At 56.0% G+C, this 24,731-nt stretch overlaps 1 protein-coding gene and 1 pseudogene across 1 annotated transcript in view; one reads left to right on the top strand and one right to left on the bottom strand.

Annotated features, from left to right (window-relative positions):
- The window catches only part of LOC136570728 (uncharacterized), a 2,607,743-nt pseudogene that overhangs the window by 693,969 nt on the left and 1,889,043 nt on the right, over nt 1-24,731 (top strand).
- Nucleotides 1-24,731, bottom strand: part of LOC136570729 (uncharacterized) — a 2,347,277-nt gene that overhangs the window by 545,748 nt on the left and 1,776,798 nt on the right. The window contains 1 exon segment of the mRNA XM_066571173.1: nt 17,380-18,065. Coding sequence (XP_066427270.1) covers nt 17,380-18,065 — 686 coding nt within the window.

Genomic DNA, 24,731 nt, shown 5'->3' with positions numbered 1-24,731 from the left:
CTGCAAGGCTGAGTCTATCCTAGTTAATGGTGAAATGATGTGTGACTCTGTCCTAGATGTTCAAATGAAGAAGATTGATTCACAGTTATAATATGGCTTCTAAGCAAAACACTGGGATTATATAGGAGAAATGCACGTGTCATGAAACAACCAAGAAATCAGAGAGACACTTCCAAGCTCTGCTGTGAAGGTCTGGGAAATGTTCAGAGTTACCATCTGTGGAGTTTGGTGCAGGATAAACTGGAATAAAAGGCCATCATTAACCAAATTGATTTTGTTCAGGCTGGTCTGTTGTTTTTTTTGGGTTGGTTTTTTTTTTTGTTGTTTGTTTGTTTGTTTGTTTGGTTTTTTTTGTTGTTTTTTTGGTTTGGTTTGGTTTGGTTTTTTTTTTTTGTTGTTTTTGTTTTTTGTTTTGTTTTTTTTTCGTTTTTTGTTTTTTATTGTTTGTCAGGTAATGTTTTTTAATACTCCAAGAAATATGTTGAATAGGTCAGCATGATCCATCAGACACAAGCAGGGGGGCTGGGGTAGATGCAACATGTTCCTTGCACTGGAGGGTAGACAGAGGCAAGATCTGGTTTGGGGTCAATCACACCTGGATCAGGGAGGTGGCTGAAACCTGGGCTGGCCAAAGCCTTAGAATCACAAAATATCCTGGGCTGGAAAGGACCCCCAAGGATCACCAAGTCCAACTCCTGGCCCTGCAGAGGACACCTCTCCAAGAATCCCACGCTGTGCCTTGGCATGTGCTGGTGGGCAGGAGCACACAGCTGGCCATGGCTTTGGGTGCATGGGTAAGATGAGATGGTGAGGAGCATCCCTGCTCCCTGAGCTCCTGGAGAGCTGCAGACACTGATCACTGGTAAGGACAGCACCAGGGCCATGGCCTGGGGCTGGTGATCTGGTGTCTCCTTCCTGCTGCTGCTTTCTGCTACAGATAACAGCCTGGTGCCAAGGTCTTGTTGCTGAGGTCATAAACGGCTGGTGAGATTCCCTCCCTGCTCTTGTCTGCACGAGTTCTTATGCTCAGCACCAGGAAGGATTGGGCCAGAATGGAGGCATTTGGGGTCTCAGGGCTGAGGCTGAGACAGACAGGCAGGCAGAGCAGCTCCTCCTGGCTGATGCAAACATTAGCCCTGTGCTGGCCAGGCCAGTGATCCATAGCTATGGGTCCACAGTTATGGTGGTGGTGGGTATTCACTGGGAGAAGAGGAGGTGTAAAATGAAGCTTCTGAAGCTGCTTGAGATCCTGGAAGCTGCTCAGACCCCACTTGACCACAGTGGTTGTTTGGCCAGCTGAAGTGATGGAATTTATTGGGCTGTGCAGGGACAGTTTTCTGTGCAAACATGAAGGACTTTCAGGGGGGATGAAATACGGCCTCATCGTAGAAACAGCTGGGCTGAACACTCTTTATTCCAGCTATGAATCTTTGCTCTTAAGAGCAACAGATTCCACCTTTCATTAAACTGTTAGTTCCAGAGTGCCCAGGATGTGTCTGGCAAGTCAGCTCTGGCAGGAAGAAGGCGGCTGCCAGGGGGCTGCTTGTGGCCTCTGACAGCCCCATTGCTCAGGGCTTGCCAGCGCCCCAGCCCCTCAGGCCCTGCCCCAGCGCGGCCAAGCTGCCCAGCAGCAGCGCCGCAGCCCCACAGCAGCTCCAGAGCAGCCCCATGCAGAGGCACCCGGGAGCCCTCAGCAAGGCAGCCAGCAGCAGACGGGCAGGAGGGCACGGATGGCGCTTCCTGCCTGGCACAGGGCTTGTGGCCATCTCCAGGCAGCGCTCTGGCAGGGATCCCCGCAGCTCCGGCCCCTGCCCAGCCGCTCTGTGGGCAGCACAAAGGCTTCAGCAGAACCACCAAAGGCCAAGGGGCTTCTGGCCATTTCCCCTTGCCCACTGCACGCCTGGCTGAGCACAAGCACCCTTTATCCCCTCTTCCCCTAGGCCCTGCGCACCCTGGGCAGCAAAAGAAAGATCCTGGCAGTCTGTGTATTAGAACACAGTCTATATTTACATGGTAAATGAAAAAAAAAAAAAAAAAAAAGAAAAGAACATCCTTGAAGTAAAAGAAAATTCCTCCTGACTCAGGTGGCCCCAGCAAAAAGAGCTTCTGGGATCAGCTCTCCACGGAGCTGCGGCAGGGCAGGCAGCCGAGCAGTGACACACGAGGCCGTCTCTTCCACGCCCTGCGCAGGTGATTTCGGAGCCACTGGAACCTGGAGATGGGAGCCCGCTCTCCTGACTTGAGGATGCAGAGGGTTTGAATTGCCAGGCTTCCGACGGCGAGGCTGATGTCATTTGTTTTGTCTTCAAGGGCTGCAAGAGAGAGCAACAGAGCCAGGGTCAGAGCCGGATGTGCGGGGAGCCGAGGAGAGCCCCCAGCAAGGGCCATGCCAGCCGGCTCTTGCCATGGCCAGGAGGGAGCAGGGAGCAAGGCGATCAGGCCGAAGCTGCGGGCCACCAATGGCCCCCGTGGCCCTGAAAGCTCAGTGTGCTCTGGCCACGGGAGCAGAGCCCTCCGCAGCCGGGGCAGGGCTTGCAGCTCCCCCCGGCAGCCCCCGCTGCCAGCCCGCTGCCCTCACTCACCAGTGCAGATCAGCTGCAGCTCTCGCTGCTGCCCCCTCAGGCGCCGCCCGGCCATGCCTGTGAACACAGAGCCTGTCACGGCGGCAGCGGCACAGCTCCCTGCCAGCGGCGCTGCCGGCGCTGTGGCCACACGGGCTGCTGGCCCGGCAGGGCTCAGCCCGGCCCTTGGCGCACGCTGCCGCACCAGGGCACGGCTGCCAGAGGGCGGCAGCAGCAATGCCCAGCCCAGGCGGGGCTCCACGGCGCCGGGCCTGGCTGGCGCTGCCGGGGCAGCAGGCGGGGCCGGGGCCGAGTTGCGGCGGGCCGGGCCGGGGAGGGAGCGCGGGCTCGTGGCTCACCCATGAAGCTGATGGCCGCCTCTCGCAGGGGCTCCTGTGGGCTCTGCAGGTAGCGCAGGGCCCGGCGCAGGTGCTCGGCCGCTCGGCTCCTGTCCTCTGCCAGCTGCAGAGAGCGGCAGGAGGGAAGGCTTGGCGCGGGCTCCGCCCCTGGGCCGGGCGCTGCCTGCGCCCAGCCCCGGCCTCCCCTGCCCGCACAGCCCTGAGGCGCGGCCAGCAGCCGCCAGCCAAGGGCTCCCGAGGGGAGGGGGCAGCGGGCCGGCTGCTGCCCGGGGAGCCGCGGTGCCGCCCCGCAGCCCCGCCAGGCCGGGGCTCCACGGGCACCCGGCTCGGGCCCTCGGGAGCCTGGAGAGGAGCCCGCGCGGCCTCTGGCTGCCGCAGCGGGCAGGGGCACAGCTGCCCGCCCGCACACTGAGCGCCGCCCTCAGGGGCCTTCTCCAGCCTGAGCCTGGGCCTTGCAGGCCCTCCTTACCAGGCACTCGCTGAACTTCCACAGTTTCTGCTCCTTCACCAGCTTCTTGAGATCCCTCCTCTTCATCAACTTGACCGCACAAAGCAGCGCTTCCCGAGAAGCCTGGAGAGCAGCAGGGACGCCGAGATGGCCCCACAGCCCAGGGCACGGCACCCGCGTCCCCTGCCATGGCCTGCAAGAGGCTGCGATCCAGCAGGCGCAGGGCAGGAGGCAGCCGAGCCCCCTGCCAGGGGGACAGCAGCAGCCCACGAGTCCTCACCTCTGCCACACGCTGATTCTCATCATGGCAGTGGAAGAAGAGTGGAAGCAAGCTCTGTTGCACAGGGCTTTCCAAAGTGTTTTCTCTCTCTTCCAAATACTCCATCATGTCTCGGAAGAGTTTGATGGAGAGCAGCTGGACCTGGCTATTATCCTGTAGGAAAAAAAAAGGAAAAAATACCTCAGCATTGGCTCCTGCAGGCCCCCCTAGGCACAGGGCTGGAAATGCACAGGGCACACAGTTTCCAGGCAGCAGCCAGTGGCTGTGGCTGGGGGCACAGAGCCTTACGTGGTCAAAGTGTGGCAGGAGCGCCTCAGCCAGCTGCAGGGCAATGGGGGTTGACATCAGAATGTGTGATTTGTGCAGGAATAGAAAGCTGAGTGTGATGAGGGTCATGCCAGCTATCTCTGCATCATTGTCGCACAGTAGGTCCATGAGGCTTTGGGTCAGGCTCCACATTCTTTCGGCCTGTGCGGAACACGAGTCTGTGAAAGGCCATCCAGCTGCCGCAGGGCCCAGAGGCCAAAGGCCTGTCCCGAAGCACGCGGGCAGCTGAAGCGGGAGGCAGGAGAGCTGGGAGCAGCTGCTCCAGCGCCCCAAGCCCAGGCCAGGCCAAGTGACTGCGTTCCCAGCGCAGCTTCAGCCACCACCCCCTTCTCACCATTGAGGGCTCATCAATGAGCTCCAGCAGGGCCCTGAGCGCCAGGCGACGCCTCTCCCTGCACTCGCTCTGCAGGTACCTTGAAGAGACCTTCACAACACTGGCACCACATTCACTGGCATCCAGGCACTGGAGGAGCTGAAAGGCACAGGCCAGTGATGGGGGAGCCGGCCGGCAGGAGCCCGGAGCCGCACAGGGCTGGGCCCAGGCAGCAGCAGCAGCAGCAGCAGCAGCAGCAGCAGCAGCAGCAGCACAGGGCACGGGCAGCGTCCCAGGCGGCTGCGGCTCCCAGAGGGCAGAGAGCTGGGAGGCAGCTCAGCCAAGCAGCACTGCACACCCGGCTCACCTCCACAAGGAACGCCAGGGCGGGCAGATCCCAGTGTGGCTCCTGTGTGCTGAGCAGCCAGAGGAGGTGGAGTGCAATACTGGAACCCAACCCAAGACAAGCATGGCGCATCTCCCTAGGAGGGCGAAAAAGGGACCAGGAACCTGAGCAAATCTCTCCAAGGACAGGCTCGCAGAGCCTGCTGGTCTTTCACCACCATCCTGCAAGGGGACCTGGGCCCTTTAGGAGGTGTCTCCTCCTGTGCTCTCTCCCCTCCCAGCCTTTTCCAGTCTGCTTGGCCGTCCCTCGGTGACAAGGCCCTGTGACCCAGGGCCACGGGGACTGTGTGGGACAGCCCGGGCACAAGGCACAAATGCCGGGAGCAATGGGGAGAAGGGGAGTCTCACCTGGCCAGCAGACCCATGGCATAGTGGCGGGTGTCAGCACAGAGCAGCGTGTCCCAGCCACGCTTGCCTTCCACTGACACCACCACCTCCTTGTACTGCTTTCGGCAGAGCAGGGACTTCAGGCTCTGCACTGCAAACCTGTGTGCACAGCAAAGGCCAGGTCACCCTGGCAGCACTGGCTCCTTGGCAGGCCACGTGGCAGGGACAGGAGGACTGGCATGGAGCACCTGTTGGGGCTGGTGGCAAGGCCGTGCTCTTGCAGGCATTCCTTCCAGAAGGCATCGACCTCCTCTGGCATCTCTTCTGTGCTGAAGAACACTTGGAAGAGCAGATGCACAAATAGCTGGGGAAAATATGACGTCACTACACGTGGCACATGGGGCTCCTGGAGCATCTTCCACATCACCACGGTTGCCTGCAAGGGACAAAGCCCCCCGAGACAGTGCTCAGTGCCCAGGTGTCCCTGGGGCAGGGCCCGAGCAGGGCAGGGAGAGGCCCGCAGAGACCTTGGCAGGGGGAGCACAGGGCCTGGTGGGCCTGAAGCTGCCCCTGGGCCAGGTTTGAGGCCAGCGCCTGAGGCAGGGAGATGCAGTGGGGGAAGGAGGATGGAGAGCTGCTGGAGAGGCGGCCTTGTGGCCAGCAAAGGCCACTTGCAGAAACTCACAGCCAGGCCAAAGACACCCGTTTTTTCCCCATCGGAGGTGCACGTGCTGCGCTCTGGCCAGCTGCCCAGCACATCCAGGAGGATCAGCAGCACTGACTCCGCAGTCCTGGACGAGCACATGATGGTCTTCCACATGGAGATGGCAGCTCTGCGGGGTTAGAGCTCTGTCTCAGGGGGGTCTCAGACACAGCACCGTGGCCTGGGCATCCCTAGGGGCCCGGGCTGACTGCCGGCTCTTCCTCTGCCCACTGGGCCTGGCCGGCAGCAGCCAGGCAGCCCAGCCCTGTGGGGACAGGCCCCTGAGGGGCGGCAAGGGAGCATGGCAGCAGGCTCGGGGGCTGACGTGCCAGGGCTGGGAAAGGCAGCAGCCAGAGGGCCCTGGAACTCTCTGTTGCTCAGACACCTGGGCCAGGCGGTACAGGGTGATGGGCTGGGGAGGCCTGAGCCCTCTGGGCAGGTGGGCCCCATACCTGTCACAGGATGGGGCCACACGCAGGAGCGTCATCACTGCGTCACCCGGGTGTGCTCTGGTGAGATTCAGCAGGGCCTTGTCCAGCCTGTGCTGGGCAGAATCATTGGCCAGGAGCCATCGGTGAATGGACCTCACCATGGCTGGCACCTGGAGAAGGCACGGGGAGACTTGGAAAGCTGCCAGAGGGAGCAATGTCCCCAGGGTCCCCAGAGAAGTGCTTCCCTTGCCAGCGCACTGCCATGGCCTCAAAGGCTCCCAGGGACCAGCAGGCGTGGCTGGGGAAGCCACGGGACTCATGGGGGAATTGAAGCCTGGCCCCAGGCTGCTCACTTGTTCTGGCCTGGCAACACCCTTCTCCAGGAGCAAATCCTGCAGGGCGGCACTGGTCTCATGACTGAGGAGCTCTGAGTGAGCTCTGAGCCCAGTGCCCATGGTGCTGGTCTCTTCCTGCCCAAAGCTCCGGATAAAGTTGCAGATGAGCTGTAGGAGAAGGGCAAGAAGCCGGGGATGTTGCATGGAGTGCTGCACACACGGTGCTGGGCTGAGCAGGGACAGCAGGCCCAGCCCAGGTGGGGGTGGCTGCAGGTACCTGCGCTGTTCTGCGGAAGCGGCCACGGCTGGATTCCTGCTCTTGTGTGCGCTCCAGGGCTGCATCTGGCAAAGAGTGAGCGCAGCCAGAGCTGAGGGGCTGCGGGAGAGGCCGGAGAACAGAGCCCAGCCCTGCGCTGCCCAGGCAGGGAGAGCCACGGGATGCCCCAGGGGATGGAGCACAGCCACTGCAGGGTGTCTGCCCGGCCCCTCTTCCTTCCTGTCCATGGGCATTTCCCCAGGGCATGGCATGGCATGGCATGGCATGGCATGGCATGGCATGGCATGGCATGGCATGGCATGGCATGGCATGGCATGGTGCCAATTGGCACAAGCTCCAGCCCTGCAGCCCAGCTCTGCCACTCACCCTCCTGCAGTGGATGGAACGGCACCACTACTTCTGTCTCCTGGGCTGGGGCAGCTCCAGGGCCTTCTTCTTCCTCCTCCTCCTCCTCCACCCAGGCCAGCTTTGGCACTCTCGGGGGTCTCTGCTCCATGGCTGTGCCTGGAGCTACTTGCAGGAGAGATGCCTTGGGAAAGCTCCGGGGCACCAAGTCCCACGCTCTGCCCTTGAGGGCAGCTGCAGAATAGAAGCCTCAGGAAGGCCACGGGTCAGCGAGTCCTGTGCTCTGGCCTCGAGCTCAGCTGCAGGAACAGCGCCGCGGAGAAGCTCCGGGTCAGACGGGAGCGAGTGCGCTGTGCGGGGGCTCCTCACGGCACCGCTCTGTCCCCTTGTGCCCCGTTGTGTGTTGCCAGCAGCCGGGCAAGCTTCTATTTCCCACGTGTCACAAAGGGGCCTTGGACACCGGCTTCCGTTCCATGGCACGGTGACCGTGCTGCAGCGTGCCACCCAGAGCCCTTGCACACACTGCCTTCTGCCCCGGGGCCGCCCCCGGCCCAGCCAAAGTGGCCCAGCTTGGAAGGAATCCCTGGCCCCAGGTGTCTGAGACAGCCCGCACAGGATCTTTAGCAAGGGCTCAGAGCATCAGCAAACACTGCCCGGCTCTGCGGGCTCAGTCCTATCCCCATATCTTTCCCCGAGAGCATTTGAATTTCTAAATGAGAATCATTTGAAGGGAGGGGATTGACATTTTCCATTTCAGAGAAGGCTTCTGCCTTCCTTAGCAGACACCTCTCTTTTCAAAGCAAGACAATTGTTTATCATCTTGCAGATCTGCCCTTGCTGGGCAGCCCCGTTTTACAGCCAGGGCCTGGAGAACCATTGCCAGCAACTGGGAAAATCCTAGCTGCTCCATCCTCCCAGAGATGAGGTCTCCAAATTTGCCCCGAAAGTGGCTCCAGCTTTTAGAGGCCAAAAAGAGCAAGTCCCAGTGACTTGATGATAGTTTTAGCCCAGAAAGCCCTGCAGCTGATGGCACACTTGACAATCAGCAGGGGACACAGCTAGGCCAAAGCCCAGAGCTCTGCCGCGAGCCTTTCTCCTCAAATACCCTTCAAACAAACCTCCATGCAAGTCAGTTGGGAAAGTTTCTTCAAATGATCCATTTCTGGCACCACAGAACTGCACAGGGTTCTGTGAAAGATTCTAAAGCAGCTGCTCTGGAGTCCAAGAGCCAGCACTAAGAGTCCTTCTCATCTATTTTTAGCTAAATCCCACTTTGGGCCATTTGAAGGAGTTTGGAAGGAGCTAGAGAGCGGACCTCTAAGTTTTTCAGATGATGCCATTGCTTTTTCTTCTCTTCTACATAGACAGGAAGGGTGAGTTTGGCTCACATCTGCACCGCATGGCTCACAGGGCTGCAAGACTTGTAGTTACAAGAGCTTTGAAGGATTTCTTGGTCAAGAAGACCCGGCCAACAAGGATATTTATGTTTTGGAGCCAATCCTTCAGTATTTCGTCTTACGGACTCATGCTCTCGGGGTCTCTCGCTGGTCAGAGTGAGCCTGAGATAAGTTCCAAAGTCTCTTTTCCCAGCCCGGCGCTTGAAGAAGGAGTCAGAGCTCTTCATTTCTGGCTCTCAAGGTTGTTTCTTGTATCTTATCTATAAAATTCTTTCTCCTGCCCCAGGGCAGCGTTATCTTTTAATCCTAAAAACTACCTGTACAATATTTACAATGACTTTCCAATACCTATCACCTAGACAGTGAGCTTCTACTCTAAACCAATCTAAAAGTGCCACCATCACAGCAGAAGATGGAGGCCAAGGAGAAGAAGAAGAAAAAGAAGGAGAAAGGCTGGACAAGGCCAGATTCCTTGCCCCCTGAAGCCCCATTCTAGAAACCCCAACAATCTATTTTTCACCCTGTGATAAATTCACTATCATTCTACTGAAACTTTGGCAGCTTGTCATTCTTCATACGAGGTTGGTAATTGATTTTTCCAAGGGCTAAATCAAAGGCACAGGGGTCTTGGGCTCTGTGCCAGGGTCTCTGAATGCCCTGGGCAGGGGCTCGAGTCCTCCAGGGCAGCCAGAGGAATTTCCTGCGTTCCCACATCATGCCACAGTGTAAGCTGTAAGCTTCCTTAGCCAATCGTGTTATGACACACAAACCTCCAGCACTGCATCCTAAACTTCTTGTTTACCATTGGAACTACTTTGATATTTTCTAGATCTTGAATTCTAACACACTAAACTTTCCTCCATTTCAACTTTCCTCCCCGTGTGTGGTGGTTTGACAGGAAATATGTTTTCTGGGATTGCTGTGGTTAGGCCACTGGATGTTCTGATTTTAATTTTGGCACCTAATGTGGCCACTGGGGCATTGGAACCACCTCTGAGAACACAGGGGTAAAAAGCAGAGCACTTGCGGGGGAAGTTCTCTGGGGTTTCCAGCAGGAAAGAGTTCGGGTCTCTGCCCCGGCCCAGCTGCTGGCTGGGCGGGCGGAGGGGAAAAGCCATGTGGCCGGGAGAGGTAGGCCTGACCCCGGGGCTGGAAGGGTGGAAGAGAGAGAGAGAGACGCCGGGAGCCATTGGGCAGCCCCCCGGGAGACAGAGAGAGAGAGAGAGAGCCGGTGCCTGGGACTGTGACCTTGAACCTTGATAAACATGGGCCTGTGCCGGCAGCACGGCTGGGACGGAGAAGAAGGGGGGGTGCAGCCGGCCGCTGGTAGGAGCTTTTAACCCCTTTTCGGGCAATGAAAACTTTACAGAACATTGACCTCTCCTAGAAGAGAGATAGAGTGGAAGATGAGGAAGGAAATGGGCAAGTGTGAGAGAGGTCTGGGCAAGTGAGAGATGTTGGAAGAATAGAGAAGAATCTTAGTGGGAAGTGATGATGGAGTGACTTTTGCTGGACTCTTTTTGTACAGCCATGGACAGAACCATGTTCCTTGTGACACAGAGACTGCATCCAGGGGGAGGCAATGCCTCAGGACCAAGAGGGTTCAGTGTTGGTGCCCCTCGGCCCCAGGGGGTGAAATATGGGGGGGACAGGTGTCCCAAAGGAGAGACTGTGCCCTTTTTGGACTGGGACAAAGCATCCTTAAAATTCGACCCTAGAAGCAGCTCTGGTCCATGTTCAGTGGTGAGAGCGCTGGACATGAAAGGAAGAGGTCACCATTGGCACAAGAAGGACTCCTTCTCCTCTTGATGAATGAGGATGGAGTATTCTGAAGGGTGGTGCCGGACTGAGAGTCGATGATTTGGGGGATGTATTGTATTGGGAATTTGGTGGGGAGGAGGAGGAGATGTATTTGTGAAGTTTTCATTTTCCTTGTGTGTTTCTTTTATTTTGTTGTTTTTTTCCTTTCCCTTGTAGTTTAGTTAATAATTTTTTTTTTCCCAAGTGGGAGCCTGCTGTGCTTATTCCTGGCCCCATCTCACAGCAGAAACCAGGGAGAGGGTATTCTCATGGGGGCACTGGCATTGTGCCAGTGTCAAACCATGACACAGTGTAGGGGGTGGTGCTGCTTAAGGGGGAGCCAGGGGCTGCCTCAGCAGTTCCTACTCTCATCTGGTCATTTGGGTTGGCCTTGACATCCCAAGTATGGCTTTGTCAGCCTGAGACGCAGAAGAGGGGTTTCATTCTTCACTTCCATGTATCCACAAGCCCTGGTTTTGACAATAATTCAGAAATTTGGGGAAGAACAGACAAATGAATTAAACAGTGTGGCCAAGCAGATGCAGAGACAAGGAGATGAGCAGCAGGGTGCTGGAGAGGAGCCCTGCTCTGAGGCTGATCCACTCCTCTGTGCCCCTCGGCAAGGCGGGGAAGGGGCTGTAAAGCCCCGTTTGAGCTGAGATCACGAAGCAACTGCAGTTCCCCCCATCTTCCGAGGGCAGAGAGAAGCGAGCACGGCGCGGAATTGCAAAGCACAGCCCTGCAGCCCCGCGCTGCCCTCTCGCTCTTTCTCCATGCGCGCAGCCCAGCGGTGGCCACAGGGCAGGGTGACCCCGCCGCCCGCGGCCGCCCGCACCCGGCACGGGCGGCGATCTCCAGCCCCCCGCAGCATCTGGGGCTCAGGCTGCCTCTTGCCGGGCACCTCATCGCTCTCCATCCATGGTGCTGCTCCGGGATGAGCCTGCGGCCGCCCAGAGCAGCATCTGCCCGCGGCAGGAGCAGCGCTGCCGGCCCCGGGCTGCGAGCGGGCGGCCCCGGCCGATGCTTCCCGAGCGGCTGCAGGCGCTTGTCGTGAGAAAGGAATGTTCTTCCTGTCCCGCCCCATCCCCTTTCCGAGCCCTGCGTTTCCCAGCCGGCCGGATGATTCCCTTCCCAATATATTCTTCCCTTCAGCTGTATGTCACTATTTCAGGGGTTTCTCCAGCCTGTAGTAACATAGTCAGTCTTTATGCTGGCTTAGGGGAAACATTTCCCTGCAAGACTCAGAGCTTGAGCTCATCTCCTTGCCCCAGTGAGGGATTCACCTGCAAAGTGCACGCAGACGCCTCTGTGACTTTTTTGGATGCAGCTCTTGGAAGAGGTTGCCCAGAGAAGCTGTGGCTGCCCCGGATCCCTGGGAGTGTCCAAGGCCAGGCTGGAAGGAGCTTGGAGCAATAGGATAGTGGAAGGCGGTGGAATGAATGATCTTTAGTGTCCCTTCCCACCCAAACCACTCTGGGATTCTGTGATTTGTCTCTGCTTAGGCATGTCCATGTGGACACCTGAGACTTGGGCTTTCATGCCACCCTTTCCCACTGGAGTGGCAGGAAATGGGCTGGCTTGGTGGTCTTTTGAGTGCTGCTGAAATCCAGACACAGCAGCCCTCACCCTGAAGAAAGGCAAGGCTGTTCCATTTTCTTGGTACTGCTGCCAGATTTTGGAGCCTCATTCTCTGCAGCCAGAAGAAGAAACACTTCACCCACTGAGTGGCCAGCACGGAGGGAAGGAGAGCAGCTGTGTGCTGGTGCCTGTCCTCTGCGAGGGGACACACTGTCACCCTGCCCCAGCCCTTGTGAGCCAGTCCCTGGAGAGCTGCTCTGGCCATTGCCACAAGCTCCTGGAGCTTGGTCCAAGGTTTGTTGCAGTGCAATGGATGGCTAGACGATGGCTTAATAAACTGAAGACCTAAGAAGAATTAAAAAAAGATAAATTAGGAAATAAAGAAGAAACAAGAAGCATAAGAAGGGTTTAGGCCAGAGAAGTGATCTTTCCAAAGCTGGGCAAGGAAAGCTTCTTGATTCTGCAGGATCTTAGACTTGCGGATGATAAATGCATTTCTGTTTGGTTCAATTCTGACTTTTGCTTTCAGCATGTGATGATTTTTAACCAAAATATGCCAGAAACTGAGCTGCACTTTTGCTATCCTGCACAGGCTCCCCCCAAATCCTCTCTACAACATCACTCTGAGCTCTCAGTAGTGCTGTTTTAGGCATAGAAACATTTGGTGTGTGCAGGTGCTGACAAAAACAGTGGGGAAGTCACAGGCTAGGCTCCAACAACTTGAAAGCTCTGTTTTACAGTGATCACAGTGACTTTCCATGGGTGAGAGAGGGGAGGTTTGAACCTCTTCAAAACATCCACTCCAACTGCAGTTTCCCAAAGAGGAAGATCTTCCCTGGGAGCCTCGCACAGGGTGAAACACTCTCACTGCAGCTGAGGGCAGAGGTTGTGTTTAAACAGGAGGGTGAGGAGCAGGCTCACTCAGCCATCCCCTGTGCATGAAAAGCAGCTCCAGAGCTTCTGGTCTGATTTTTCAGCAGCTCACAGGGCCATGGAGTTGCTGGATGTGTTTTTGTGACCCCCCTCACCCAGAGCATGAGCCCTCTGCTCATTTGGCAGAGAGAGCAAGTGACCAAGGCATCTGGTGGATCTTCAGGGTGAGCTTTGAGAGCAAAGCCCTTGGACACACACACACACACACAGAGGTGGTGCCTGCCAGCAAAAACCTTGGATTTTTTTCAGTATGGGAAGATACATCTCAGGATTGGCTCATTCCCACAACCTCAGCACAAACTCAGAGCAACACAGGGGAGTACTCTGAAAAGCATGGGCTTTGCATTTTGGATACCTCTCCAAGCCCATGTGAAGGATTCCCTGGGAATGTACTCCTGGCTCCATCAATACTGACTGCACAGTCACTCCTGGCATTGCCACAGCTTGCTTTGTCCAAGTGTGGGTGGCTGTGGCTTTTGTGTCCCAAAGGGGACAGTCCTCCACTTCATAGCTGTGTTTTCTTCACTGAGCGGATTATTTGCTTCACTCCTGAGGTGAAAACCAGCGTGCATAGAAAACAGGCAAAATTGGTTTGGGGAATAAAATCAGGGAATGATGGGGTGGAAAACTGGCAAAAATAGGCAGAAAACTGGCCTGGCAGTATCAATGTAATTCTTAGGGCTAAGAACCAGCAGGTGACAAACAGGTGCAGCTTTTCTGGGATAAAAGGATCCGTGCCACTTCAAATAGCATAAAAAACTTGCCTGTGGCTGGGTCTCCATGGGCTGTGCCTCTCTCCCTTGAAGCCATCCATGTGGGAGTGTGACAGCACCAAGGGCAGTCCCAGGTGTCCCTGTGCCTCGTGTCACTGTCCTTGGCGGGCCAGCTGTCCCCTTTGTGGCCTGGCATGTGGCACGGGGGGCTCAGAGCCCGGCAGGGCCGCGCAGCCGCAGCAGCAGAGCTCCCACCGCCCCGTCCCGGAACGCTTTGTCCTTGGCTGCCGCTCTCGGTGCGCGGACAAAGACCTACGAGCCAACAGGAATCATCCTTTGGAGTCTGCAATGACAGCATGGAGAAACACTGATGGGATCATTTAATAAAATCCACACTGTTTCCTTGGGGAAGCTGAATAAACAGCGCTATCAGGAGCTGCCTCAGCCAGCCCTTGAAGGCCAGCAGTGCGTGCTGCTGGGATCGTGCTCCTTGCACGCGGAGGGAGGCAGGGAGCTGGATCGAAGGGCTCATTAATCAAACGGGAGTTTGCCTCTGCTTTGGCCCACATGGAAGCCGGGATGCTGCACAAACACACCCTTCCCTTTGGCCGTGAGCTGGCCACCTCCTCAGGCCAGCTGCAGGTGAGGGATGCACAGAGGAATGTGTGACGCCTCTTGTTTGCATTCCCCCTCACATCCAGGGAGGAGCCCGGCTCCCTCTGTGGCTGGTCCTGGCTGAGAATCCCCCTTGCTGCTCTTTCTGTGGAGAGCAGCTCAGTTAATCCGTGCCAGCTTCTTCTCCTCCTGCCCACTGTTGTCTGGGGACTGCCAACCCCCCGTCCCTGCTTGACACGTTTGGAGTAAGGCTGGGTGTGGATGTGTTCATGGAATCACAGAATCCCCAAATGGTTCAGGCTGGAAAGGATCTTAAAGCTCATCCAGTCCCACCCCCTGCCACAGGACACCTTCCAGCATCCCAGATTGCTCCAAGCCCATCCAGCCTGGCATGGAACATTTCCAGGGATGGGGCAGCCACAACATCCACACCCACAAATATTAATGAATGCTGGACTTGAGCCAGCACCTAAATCCATTCCTCCTTTGTTAAGCTGATCCTAAGCTGCATTATGATCCAGGGGAATCAAGGAGTTCTCAATGCCTACCCTTGTATCTCTGTTCTTGGAGTCATGTCACTGAGAATTTCAGTGTTTGTTTAAAAACTTTTCTCAGAAAAGGTGTGAAGCCTGAGATCACTTTCAAGACTCAAAATTTTGCTATCAAGAAAATTAGCTTTTAAAAAATGCTGTGCTTTGACTGAGTGTCACAGTTTCAGGGAGTTTCAGGTGAGGAGTCCACAGCCCCATCAGTGCCAAGCCTTCCCTTCTAAGAACATCTTCCCCCTCTTTTCCTCCTTTCCTAATAACCTCTCATTGACCTTATCATAAAGCAGAGCACTAGGGCTCAGGAGCTCAGTCCCTGGGTAGGGACCGGGTGCCCGAAGCTCGCTCGCTCATGCCAACGCCGTGGGGCTGCCATCCAGCAAGCATGGTAATTATCAGCTCTATAGTGATTGCAAGCTCTCAGGATTTCAGCTCTGCTTGCTAGGTAGTGGTGCCCCAGGCTTGAGGCTGCAGCAGACGGAGAGAGAGGAGAAGGAGAAGGCGCAGGCTGTTCCACGGAGATGGCTTTATTTGGGGAGGTCCGTGAAGGGTCTCTGCTCTTCTTCTTTCCCGACTAATGGGGTACAGTATGCTTCTTTTATAGGGTTGGAAAGGATCCAAGCTTGACCAATGGTAAGGGGTTAACACGACATTGCCTTATAGGGTTACAGAGATAGGTTAAGGGTGGAGGACAGGGAAACAGGAATTTTCTTTTGCTGTTTCAGCATTCCTATTCTCCATGGTGCTTTTCCCAAACTTATGGGGTTTACTACACTGGGGAGAACTGGGACCACACTGGGGGCAACTGGGAGTGAGTGGGACCATGCTGGGAGGGACTGGGATCATCTGGGGAGTGACTGGGACTAGAGCAGGAGCAACTGGGTCCAACTGGGACCATACTGGGAGTGTCTGGAACCATAGGGGAGTGATGGAAGCACACTGGGAACAGCTGGGCTCATGCTGGGAGCAACTGGGATCACACTGGGGGCACTGGCATCAGACTGGGAGTGACTGGGAGCAACTGGGATTAGACTGCAAGGGACTGGGATCATACTGGGAGTGGCTACACTCATAGTGGGATTAGAGTGGGTGTGAATGGAACCCGACTGGGGCTTACTGGGAGCTACTGGGCCCATGCTGGGAGACAACTGGGGACGTAATTAGAGCAACTGGGAGACAACTGGGAGACAACTGGGAGACAACTGGGGGCACATGAAAAGTGCTGAGGTGACTGGAGTGCCTGGCAATGACTGCCAGAATATTCAGGGCAACTGGGATATACTGGGAGGGTCTGAGACCATATGGTTGTGGGACTGGGAGCAGAATAAGACCAGACTGCGAATGTGCTGGGGGAACTGGGAACACACTGGGGGCAAGTGGGAATGACTGCGGCCCTGCTGAGAGAGACTGGGATCATACTGGGAGTGCCTAGGACTATGCTAGGGACAACTGGTAGAACTGGGAACACACTGGATGAAAGTGGGAGGAACTGGGAGCAACTGGGACCATGCTGGGAGAAAATTGCATCACCATAAGGAAGGACTGGGAGGGACTGACCTCCTCTGGGAGTGACTGGGATCATGCAGGGAGGCAGGGGAAATGACCAGGATTATACTGGGAGTGCACAGGCCCATAATGGGAGCGACCAGGTTCATAGTGGGAGTGCCCAGGAAACTGGAAGCACATGGGGGAGCAACTGGGCTCATACTGGGAGCAGCCACTGCCGGCTTCGGGACCACCCGATATCCCCCCGAGGGCCATCTGCAGCTCGGCTTTGGAGCCCTGCCAGCTGCAAACATCCCCCCCAAAAAACCCCAAACCCAGGCACCCCCCGGGATATTTGGGCCGCGCTGGCCCTGCACGGGCACCTGCAAAATGGGGGGCGATGCTTCCGGGGCTGCGGCGACTCCAGGGAGCACCCGGGGCATGAGATTCTCCCTCTCCTCTTGTGCTGCGGGTGCTCGGCCTCTTCCTCCCTCCCTCCTCCTCCTCCTCCCGCGTTCACAAAGGCCGAACTGTGAGGGGAAAGGAGGCGAGGAAAGGGCAGGAACCCTGAGGGGAAAGGGGGCAGGGAAAGGGCGGGAACCGTGAGGGGAAAGGGGGCGAGGAAAGGGCGGGAACCGTGAGGGAAAAGGCGGCAGGGAAAGGGCGGGAACTGTGAGGGGAAAGGGGCGGGCTCAGGCCAAGGGCGGCAACTGTGAGGGGACACTCTGGGAGGCGACACCCTGCAAACAGAACTGAAACGGACTGAACATGAACGAGAAAGAAACCAGTAAGTCTGAGAGTTTTATTTGCTATCAAATACATCCCACACACCCAGCCCCACACAATCCCCATCCCACCACTCTAATTGAGATCCCACTTCTCCCAATCTCCTCCCAGCCCCATCTCAGCCTGGTGGCTGACGAAATCGAATTTGGTATGGCACTGAGTTCTTTTGAGGTGGGTTTGAGCCCTTTTGGGATAAGATTGAGCTGTTTTCACTGGGATTTGAGTGGTTTTGAGGGGACAGATCCATCCCTCTTGGCTTCTGGAGTGGAAACACATGGAGAAGAGAAAAAATTTAACGTGAAATTAAAAGTAGAAGTAGCCAAGTGTGTTCCTAACATGGATCACAGGGAATGTGAGTGACCAGGGCTGTGCCCAAAGTGCCTCCTCCAGTGGGGGATGGAGCTGGAGCAGCGCACGAAGCTCTTCCCGCACTCGGGGCACTCGCAGGGCTTCCCTTACCGGTGCCTCCGTTGGTGTCGGGTCAAGCGAGAGCTCCTGGAGAAGCTCTTCCCACACTGGGGACACTCGTAGGGCCTCTCCCCGGTGTGGAATCGCCGGTGGGTGATGAGGGTGGAGTTGTACTTGAATCCCTTCCTGCAGTCTGGGCAGCGGAAGGGCCTCTCCTCTGTGTGAATCCGATAGTGCAGGAGGAGATTGGAGCTGGTCAGAAACCTCTTCTTGCATTTATCACACTCGTAGGGCCTCTCCCCTGTGTGGATGCGCCGGTGGGTGATGAGGGTGGAGTTGTGCTTGAATCCCTTCTCACAGTCGGGGCATTGGAAGGGCCTCTCCTCTGTGTGACTCTGATAGTGCTGGAGAAGATGGGACTTGGTCTGAAAGCTCTTCCCACACTTGGAACACTCATAGGGCCTCTCCCCAGTGTGGCTCCTCTGGTGCTTGATCAGGCTGGAGCTCCTGCTGAAGCTCTTCCCACACTCCCCACACTCATAGGGCTTTTCCCCAGTGTGGATCCTCTGGTGCCTGATCAGGTGGGAGTTCCACCTGAAGCTCTTCCCACACTCCATGCATGTGTGGGGCTTCTCCCCATCATGGAGCTGCTCATGGAGCACCAGCTCCGAGCTCTGGCTCCATCTCCGGCCGCCTTCCCGGCCCAGGCTGCCTCTTTCCCCCTCACATCCCCGCCATCTGCGTTTGCAGCCCCTCCTCGAGCGGCATCTCCGGGGCTTTTCGTCCCCGTTGGCTTCCTGCGCCGTGGAGCCGCTCAAAACGGCCTCTGCCACCAGGCTCTGCCGCGGGCATTTGTCCTCCCTGCTCTCCATGCTCAGCTCCTGCTCTGGGCGAGGAAGGACAAGGACAGCATGGGATTTGCCTCCGTGCCACAGGCAAGGGCAACGAGATCCCCCCAGGCCGTCTCTGGGGACGCACTGCCCCCTCTTGGCTCTCCCCATTTCGGGATGCCGGGGCTGTTTGGGCTCCCGGGCTCCCTTCTCCCCTCATTCTCTGCTCTGCGCTGCAGCGGCTCCAAGGAGTCCCCCCTGCCCCTCTCCAGGCTCTTGAGGCTCCCGCCAATGGCGGCGCTCCCCCCTCTCTGGCCTCCCCACTTTGGCCTCCTGGGGGACACAGGGCTCTGCTCCTCCAGGCTGCCTCTGCCGGCAGCCGCCACCGCCACCCCCCGATGTCCCCCCGAGGGGCCTTTTCCGCTCAGCCTTGGACTTCTTCATTCTCCAAACATCCCCCCTAAAAACCCAACCCAGGGACCCCCCGGGATATCCGGGCTGGGCTCCCCCTCCCCGCTCACCTGCGCCATGGGGGGGGCGATGATCCCACAGGTGGGGGCTGCGAATTCAGGCAGGGATCGAGACCGCGTGGCTCCCTCAGCTCAACCTTGATCCGCCTTTGTCCCTCCTCTTCCTCCCGCTCCTCCTCTGTCCTATCTCCACCTCCCTCTCCTCCTCCCCCCTAACCCCGCCTCCTTCACTGCTCTTTCTCCTCCCGCTCCTCCTCTTCCATCCCCCCTCCTCCTCCCCTGTCTTATCCCCACCTCCTGCTCCTCTTCCACCCCGCCCCTTCCATTCCTTCTCCTCCTCCTCCCCCCTCTACCCGCCTCCTCCTCCCCCTCCATCCCTGCCCTTCCCTCCCTCCTCCTCCTCCCCCAGCAGCAGCCACACCCTCGGTGCCCCGTTCCCGCAGCCCTCGCAGCCCGCGGCAGCAGCGGCGATGGAGCCGGGACAGGTCGGCATGGGCAGCGCGGGGCTCTCGGCTGCTCCCAGCCGCTGCGGGCGGGGGGAACCCGGCCCGGGCCAAAGGAGAGGCAAACTGGGCAAACTGGGGGCAGATCACAAAGCTAAGGATGCAGCAGAAAATGGAGCTGAAAGAGTTATGTTAATATTAACTCCAAACGAGGAAATACTGGAAATTCCAAAGTTTAGGGAAGCCAAGAAAAAAGAATTAAACAAGATAGGAAATGAACAAGATAAATCAGGGAAATAGAAACTTCTACATGGAAGACAATTACTTAATAAAATGTGCTTACTAGGAAAATACTAGAAGACTGCATCAGAAACCCCACTGGCGTACTCAAGCTTTGTGTGATCATTTTTTAAGGAATTTTGGGTGCACTGGGATTTTTGGTGTAGCAAAGCAAGTAACTGAAAGATGCTTAATTTGCCAAAGGATAAATAAAAAGGTGATGAGAAAAACAACATTAGGAGGTCATGAGTTAGCTCGTCGACCATTTCAAAATATCCAAGCAGAAGTTTAGATTTGTTAGGTTCTGGATTTATTTGGAAAAAAACCCATTTAATCTAGAAGAAAGAGAATATACCATATGTTAGACAGGAGATTTTAGGAGAATAAAAATCTTTGAAGTATCAGAAACACCCGAGGAAAAAAACAAGAAAATAAAAAGGGGAAATGAAAGGGAGGGGAACAAGAGGAAAAGTCAGAAAGAGAGTGGGATTCTCTGCAGCTCTTGCCCCCTCTGTTCGCGGCCGAGGCGCCTGTCCCGGGTCCCGGCTCGCTGCCCGCCTCAGCTCCGCCTGCCCCGGTTTCCATCCCAGGTGCGGGCTCACTGCCCAGGGCAGCTCCACCTGCCCCGGCGCTGGCGGTGAATTTGTGTGCCCTGGCCCCACTGCCCGGCCCGCGGCCGCTCTGCCGGCCATGCTGGGGAAGATGGGGGTTGCTCTGTCCTGCCGCGTGGGCCGAGGTCACCGCGCCGACCGCACCGAGGGCGGGTCCCAGCCATCCCATCCCTGGCTGCCCTGCCCGTGCCAGCTGCGCTGGGCACCGCCGCTGCTGCTGCCGGGGTCTCCCACCTGCCTTTGCTCTGCCGGGAGCTGCCGGATCAGCCGCCATAAGCCATGTGGGGGCTGCCCACGCTCCGGCTCGGCCTCCACGGGAAGATCCCCCTCTGGCGATTCCGGCAGCAGACCCTGCCCACACTCCGACCGAGCCTCGTCGGGATATCCTCCCCTGACCCCTCCTGCTCTGAGTTACGTCCCCTTGGTAACCACAGCTCCTGCTGTTCAGGGAAAATCCCTCTCTCTACAGGAAGCACCTTATCGAAACACTAGGAGCTCAGTTAAAAGGCAGCCCTCTCCAAATTCTTTCTCAAAACACGGGAGAAAGGCTATAGAAGGTAAAAAAGTGAAAGAGTTAGATGAAGGGATTGCTCTATTGCCGTTAAGAGAGGTTCCCATGGCAGGGATGCGCTGCCCCGCCCCGCGGGAGCCACCGGCGCCCCTGCCGGCCGTGCCCGGAACTGCACCCAAGGGGAAAGCGCCGCAGCCAAAAGGCCGGGACCGGCTCCGGGCTCTGTTTGTTGTCACAGCCGGAGCGGTTTATACACACTACTATTATTATATTATACACACTAGTAAAGAACCGTTATTCCTAATCCCATATCTTTGCCTGAGAGCCCCTTGATTTCACTATCCTAAAAATTAAGAGGGAGGGGTTTGCATTCTCCATTCCAAGAGAGGCTTTTTCTGCCTTCCCAAGCAGACACCTGTCTTGTAAAGCAAGACAAGCACCCACAGGCACTGAGGGGGGCTGCAGGAGGGGCAGAAGAAGGCCCTGCAGCACTTGGGCACAAAGGCCCAGCAGGTGAGTGCAAGAAGGGAGCAGCAAAAGGCCAAGCTGAAGGCAAAGGCCAGGGCAGAGCTCCTACAGCCCCTGAGGGATCAGCCCCAGGGCCCAAGGGGGCCCCAGCACCCAGGGCACGGGCTCGGCCACAAGCACCCGGCAGAGGCATTGCCCTCCTCGGCAGGGCACAGCCCACCCAAACAGCCCCTGGCAAGGAATCAGGGCTCCAGCTGCAGGGCACAAGGACACTGCAAGCAGAGACAGCAGCACCCTCAGGACCAGCAAGTCCACCCCGTGATGGACATGGATTGGCAGGGCTGTCACAGCTCCCATCACACCAGGGACCCTCCACACTGGAGCCCTTGAGAACATTCAGGTGGGTCTGCATTGAGAGGAGGCATTTTCTGATGGACACAGGGGCCTCTCAATCTGCTCTGAATCTTAGACCTAAAGGGGAAAATAGTAAAGGAATATTTAAATTTTTAAGGGAATGAGTGGGAAAGATGAGCAGGTATGATTTGTTCAACCACTATTAGAAGCTGTGGGGGATAGGTTTGAAATAAATGAATTTCTTTTTCTTCCTCCTGTGATTGTAATTAACTAGGAAGGAGTTTGAGAGCTGGATTTTAATACTGTAAAAAGGGATACAGAGGCTAGTTCTGTTGTACCTCTGTGTCAAAAGTCTGACAAGGCCTATGCTGAAGTGAACCCAGAAGTGTGGGCAGCCCCAGGGAAATACAGAAAATTAGATATGGAGCCTCTACAAATTAAAGCAACCAGGACAGGCAATACCCTGTTCCAAGAGAGGGAAGGAAGGGCTCACAGCCTGGTATTGAGTCCCTGTTAAAGGCAGGGCTTTTGGAGCCAAGGATGTCTCCCTACAACACTCCTATCTTGCCAGTCAACAAACCGGATGGATGGACACAAGGAGGAAACACAGAATTTTCAAGTGTTAAAATTAAGATTAACTGAGGCGAGTGGCCTGGGCCTTCCAGACAGGGAAAAAGAATTTGAATTATAGGTGGACGTTAAACAGGGTCTTGCCAAAGGAATTCTTGTGCTAAAATGTTTAACCCAGTGGCCAGAGAGCAGCCTCATTGTCTGCAGAATTGTGCAGCCACAGCTTCCGTGGGAGCAGAGGCCTGAAAACTGATGATAACAGGAGGATCTCCTAGAGTTCAAGTCTGGCATCAAGTTAAAGCTTTGACAACCAAAAGAGCCTCTAAATGGATGAGCAGGGCTCAGTTATTACAGTATGAAACTCGTTCAGTGGCACAGGAGGATTCAGAACTGAGGACAGGGCAAGGGTTTAACCCAGCCTCCTGTTTGAACAGCCTGGAGAGGGGCTGGCAAGGAACCCAGGACTGCACTCAAGGGACAGAGCTCCCGAGCCAGGCTGGGAGAGATTGATGGGACATTCCCTGGCCTGAGGGAGACAATGTGTTTGTGGATGGCTCTGCAAGGGCAGCAGAAGGGAAAAGAGCTACAAGACAGGCTGTTATTAAGGAAGGGGAATCAGACAAAGCGCAGGTCACCGGCCCATGCTCAGCTCAACCCGCGGAGCTGTGGGTGCTTGTAAGAGCCTGGCACTGAAATGCCCTGAGCAGGAAGGCTTCAATATCTTCTGCTGACACCATGGCACCTAACAGGGGGCAAAAGCAATTCTGACTGCTTCAGCAATCACTGGATCACTTATTAACCTATTTCTAAAACAAATAATTCAAAGATAATGGATTGTGGAAGCAATAGATTCAGATGGGGAACTCATTTTACAGGAAAGACCCTTCAGGGGGTTATGGCAGCTTTAGGAATACAATGGGACCTCCATAACCCCTGGCAAGCCCAGAGCTCGGGTTGGGTAGAAAGAATGAATAGGGAAATAAAGAAACACCTTTGGAAGCCGGAGATAGAAACCAAGATGCCATGGGTACAGCTTTTGCCATTGGCTTTGGCAAGAAAAAGAGCCAGACCCAAGGCAGATATTCAATTATCTCCCTTGGAATTCAAGTCTGGAATTCCTTACCTGGGCAATTCTCCACCTAGTGCAGGGTGGAAATAAGGGATGTAAATTTAAGGCAGGCTGTAGCCAGAATCCTGTCTCCTGTGGAATCTCTCCCCCAGGAAGCTGGGCTGGCACAGAGCCTGCCCTGGGACTTTGCTGTTGCCAACACCCAGCCAGGACATCGGCTCCTGCCTAAGGAGTGCAAAGCAGCACCACTGGTGGCCAAGGGGCCCACGCCAAGTGTCCCTGGGGCCAGAAACAGCCGCCAGCACAGCTGAGCACGGGGGGACCCCTCAGCCTGGCCTCAGGGGCTCTGAAGCCCCGGAGATTTGCACTTCCCGCCTGCAGCAGGACCATGGGAGCCGCCCCCGAGCCTGCCCTGAAGGCAACGCAGCAGCAGCCAGGGCTCCACAGCGGCCAAGCCCCTGGGCCTGCCCACAGATCCTCTGCTCAAACCCTCGGGAATCCTGGCCACCCTCCTCTGGCACCTCCAGCCACTGCGGCCAAGCCTCGCTGCCACTGCTGCAGCTCCAGCGCTGGCTGGGCCTGCACCGCCACAGCTGCTGGGGAGCACCGCGGCACAATTCCACTCTGGGGCTCACTCACACCCACACTCTGGGCTGCCTGCGACTGCATTGCTGCAAAATGCACCCATTCTGCTTCTTTTAAATCTTATTTCTCTGCTCAGAAAGGTTTCTCTACTCAAAGGTTTGCCTTTGGGAAAGAAATTTTAAAGGTTTTATTTAAGGGGTTCCCAGTCTGTTCGGATGTTAAACTCATCTCCACCACTCAATGGAGACGAGTTTAACATCCGAACAGACTGGGAATAGCCCAAAAGACACCCACAGAGATAACGACCAGCAACAAAACATCAACGCCCCGCAGCAAACAGCAACCAACAGCTGCCCCAGACACTGCCCCCGCACAGCTGGAGACACCTGGTCTGGAAAAGGCTGAGAAGGAAATCCAGGAGTGTGGACGGAATTCACATCAGAGGGGAAGAAATCCGAGTCTAATAGGAAACCAAATACTAAAAACTTACACGACTTGGAAGCAATGAACATTAAAGCAGTGGATTTAGATTGGTTCAGACTACGTAAAGTTTAGGAAAAATCAAGTAAACTGACATGTCATGGAATGATTTTTTCTGCACAGCCGGGCTATGTGTGGATGAAAGTATTTCTGTTGCACATCCTGGCCAGAACCAAGTAATGCCTTGACTCTCTCACACTAAAGAGATTCTTGGAGAGTTTTTGTTTTCCCTACAGTTTCAGTGATAAGATTACAACATGAGAAACATTTTTTATAATAATCCTACTTTATATTGTCAGGTAGGTTTGGGACAGAAGGGTGAGAATCAATTTTTGGTCAGGGTTTTTCCATGTTCGCCTTTATGTTGCATTTTGCAAAATTGAAGAGCTTTAACCGTGATACTTTTAACTCTTAAATAGTTAATACTTTTTTTAAAAAAAGCAGATTCCGGGGGGCCACATGTGACTCACCAGATGGCAGCCCTGGAAGAGAAGCTTTGGTTCTAGTCAGCCAGGAGAGGAGCTTTAGAAATGCAAATGAACCCTGCTGGGCAAAGCCTGGCCAATGTACCTGGGTCTCTTGCCTGGGGCAGGAATTGGGCTGATTCCCCCTGCCCCTCACCCCGAGCTCTGCCTGCTTGCACTGATGGAATTTGCACAGCTCAAGGCAGAGCCCGGGGTGAGGATATCT

This window comes from Molothrus aeneus, unplaced genomic scaffold (genome assembly GCF_037042795.1).
Source record: "Molothrus aeneus isolate 106 unplaced genomic scaffold, BPBGC_Maene_1.0 scaffold_36, whole genome shotgun sequence".
Taxonomy (NCBI): domain Eukaryota; kingdom Metazoa; phylum Chordata; class Aves; order Passeriformes; family Icteridae; genus Molothrus; species Molothrus aeneus.
Note: the sequence above shows the minus strand (reverse complement) of the source record. Positions and strands in the feature narration are given on the sequence as shown.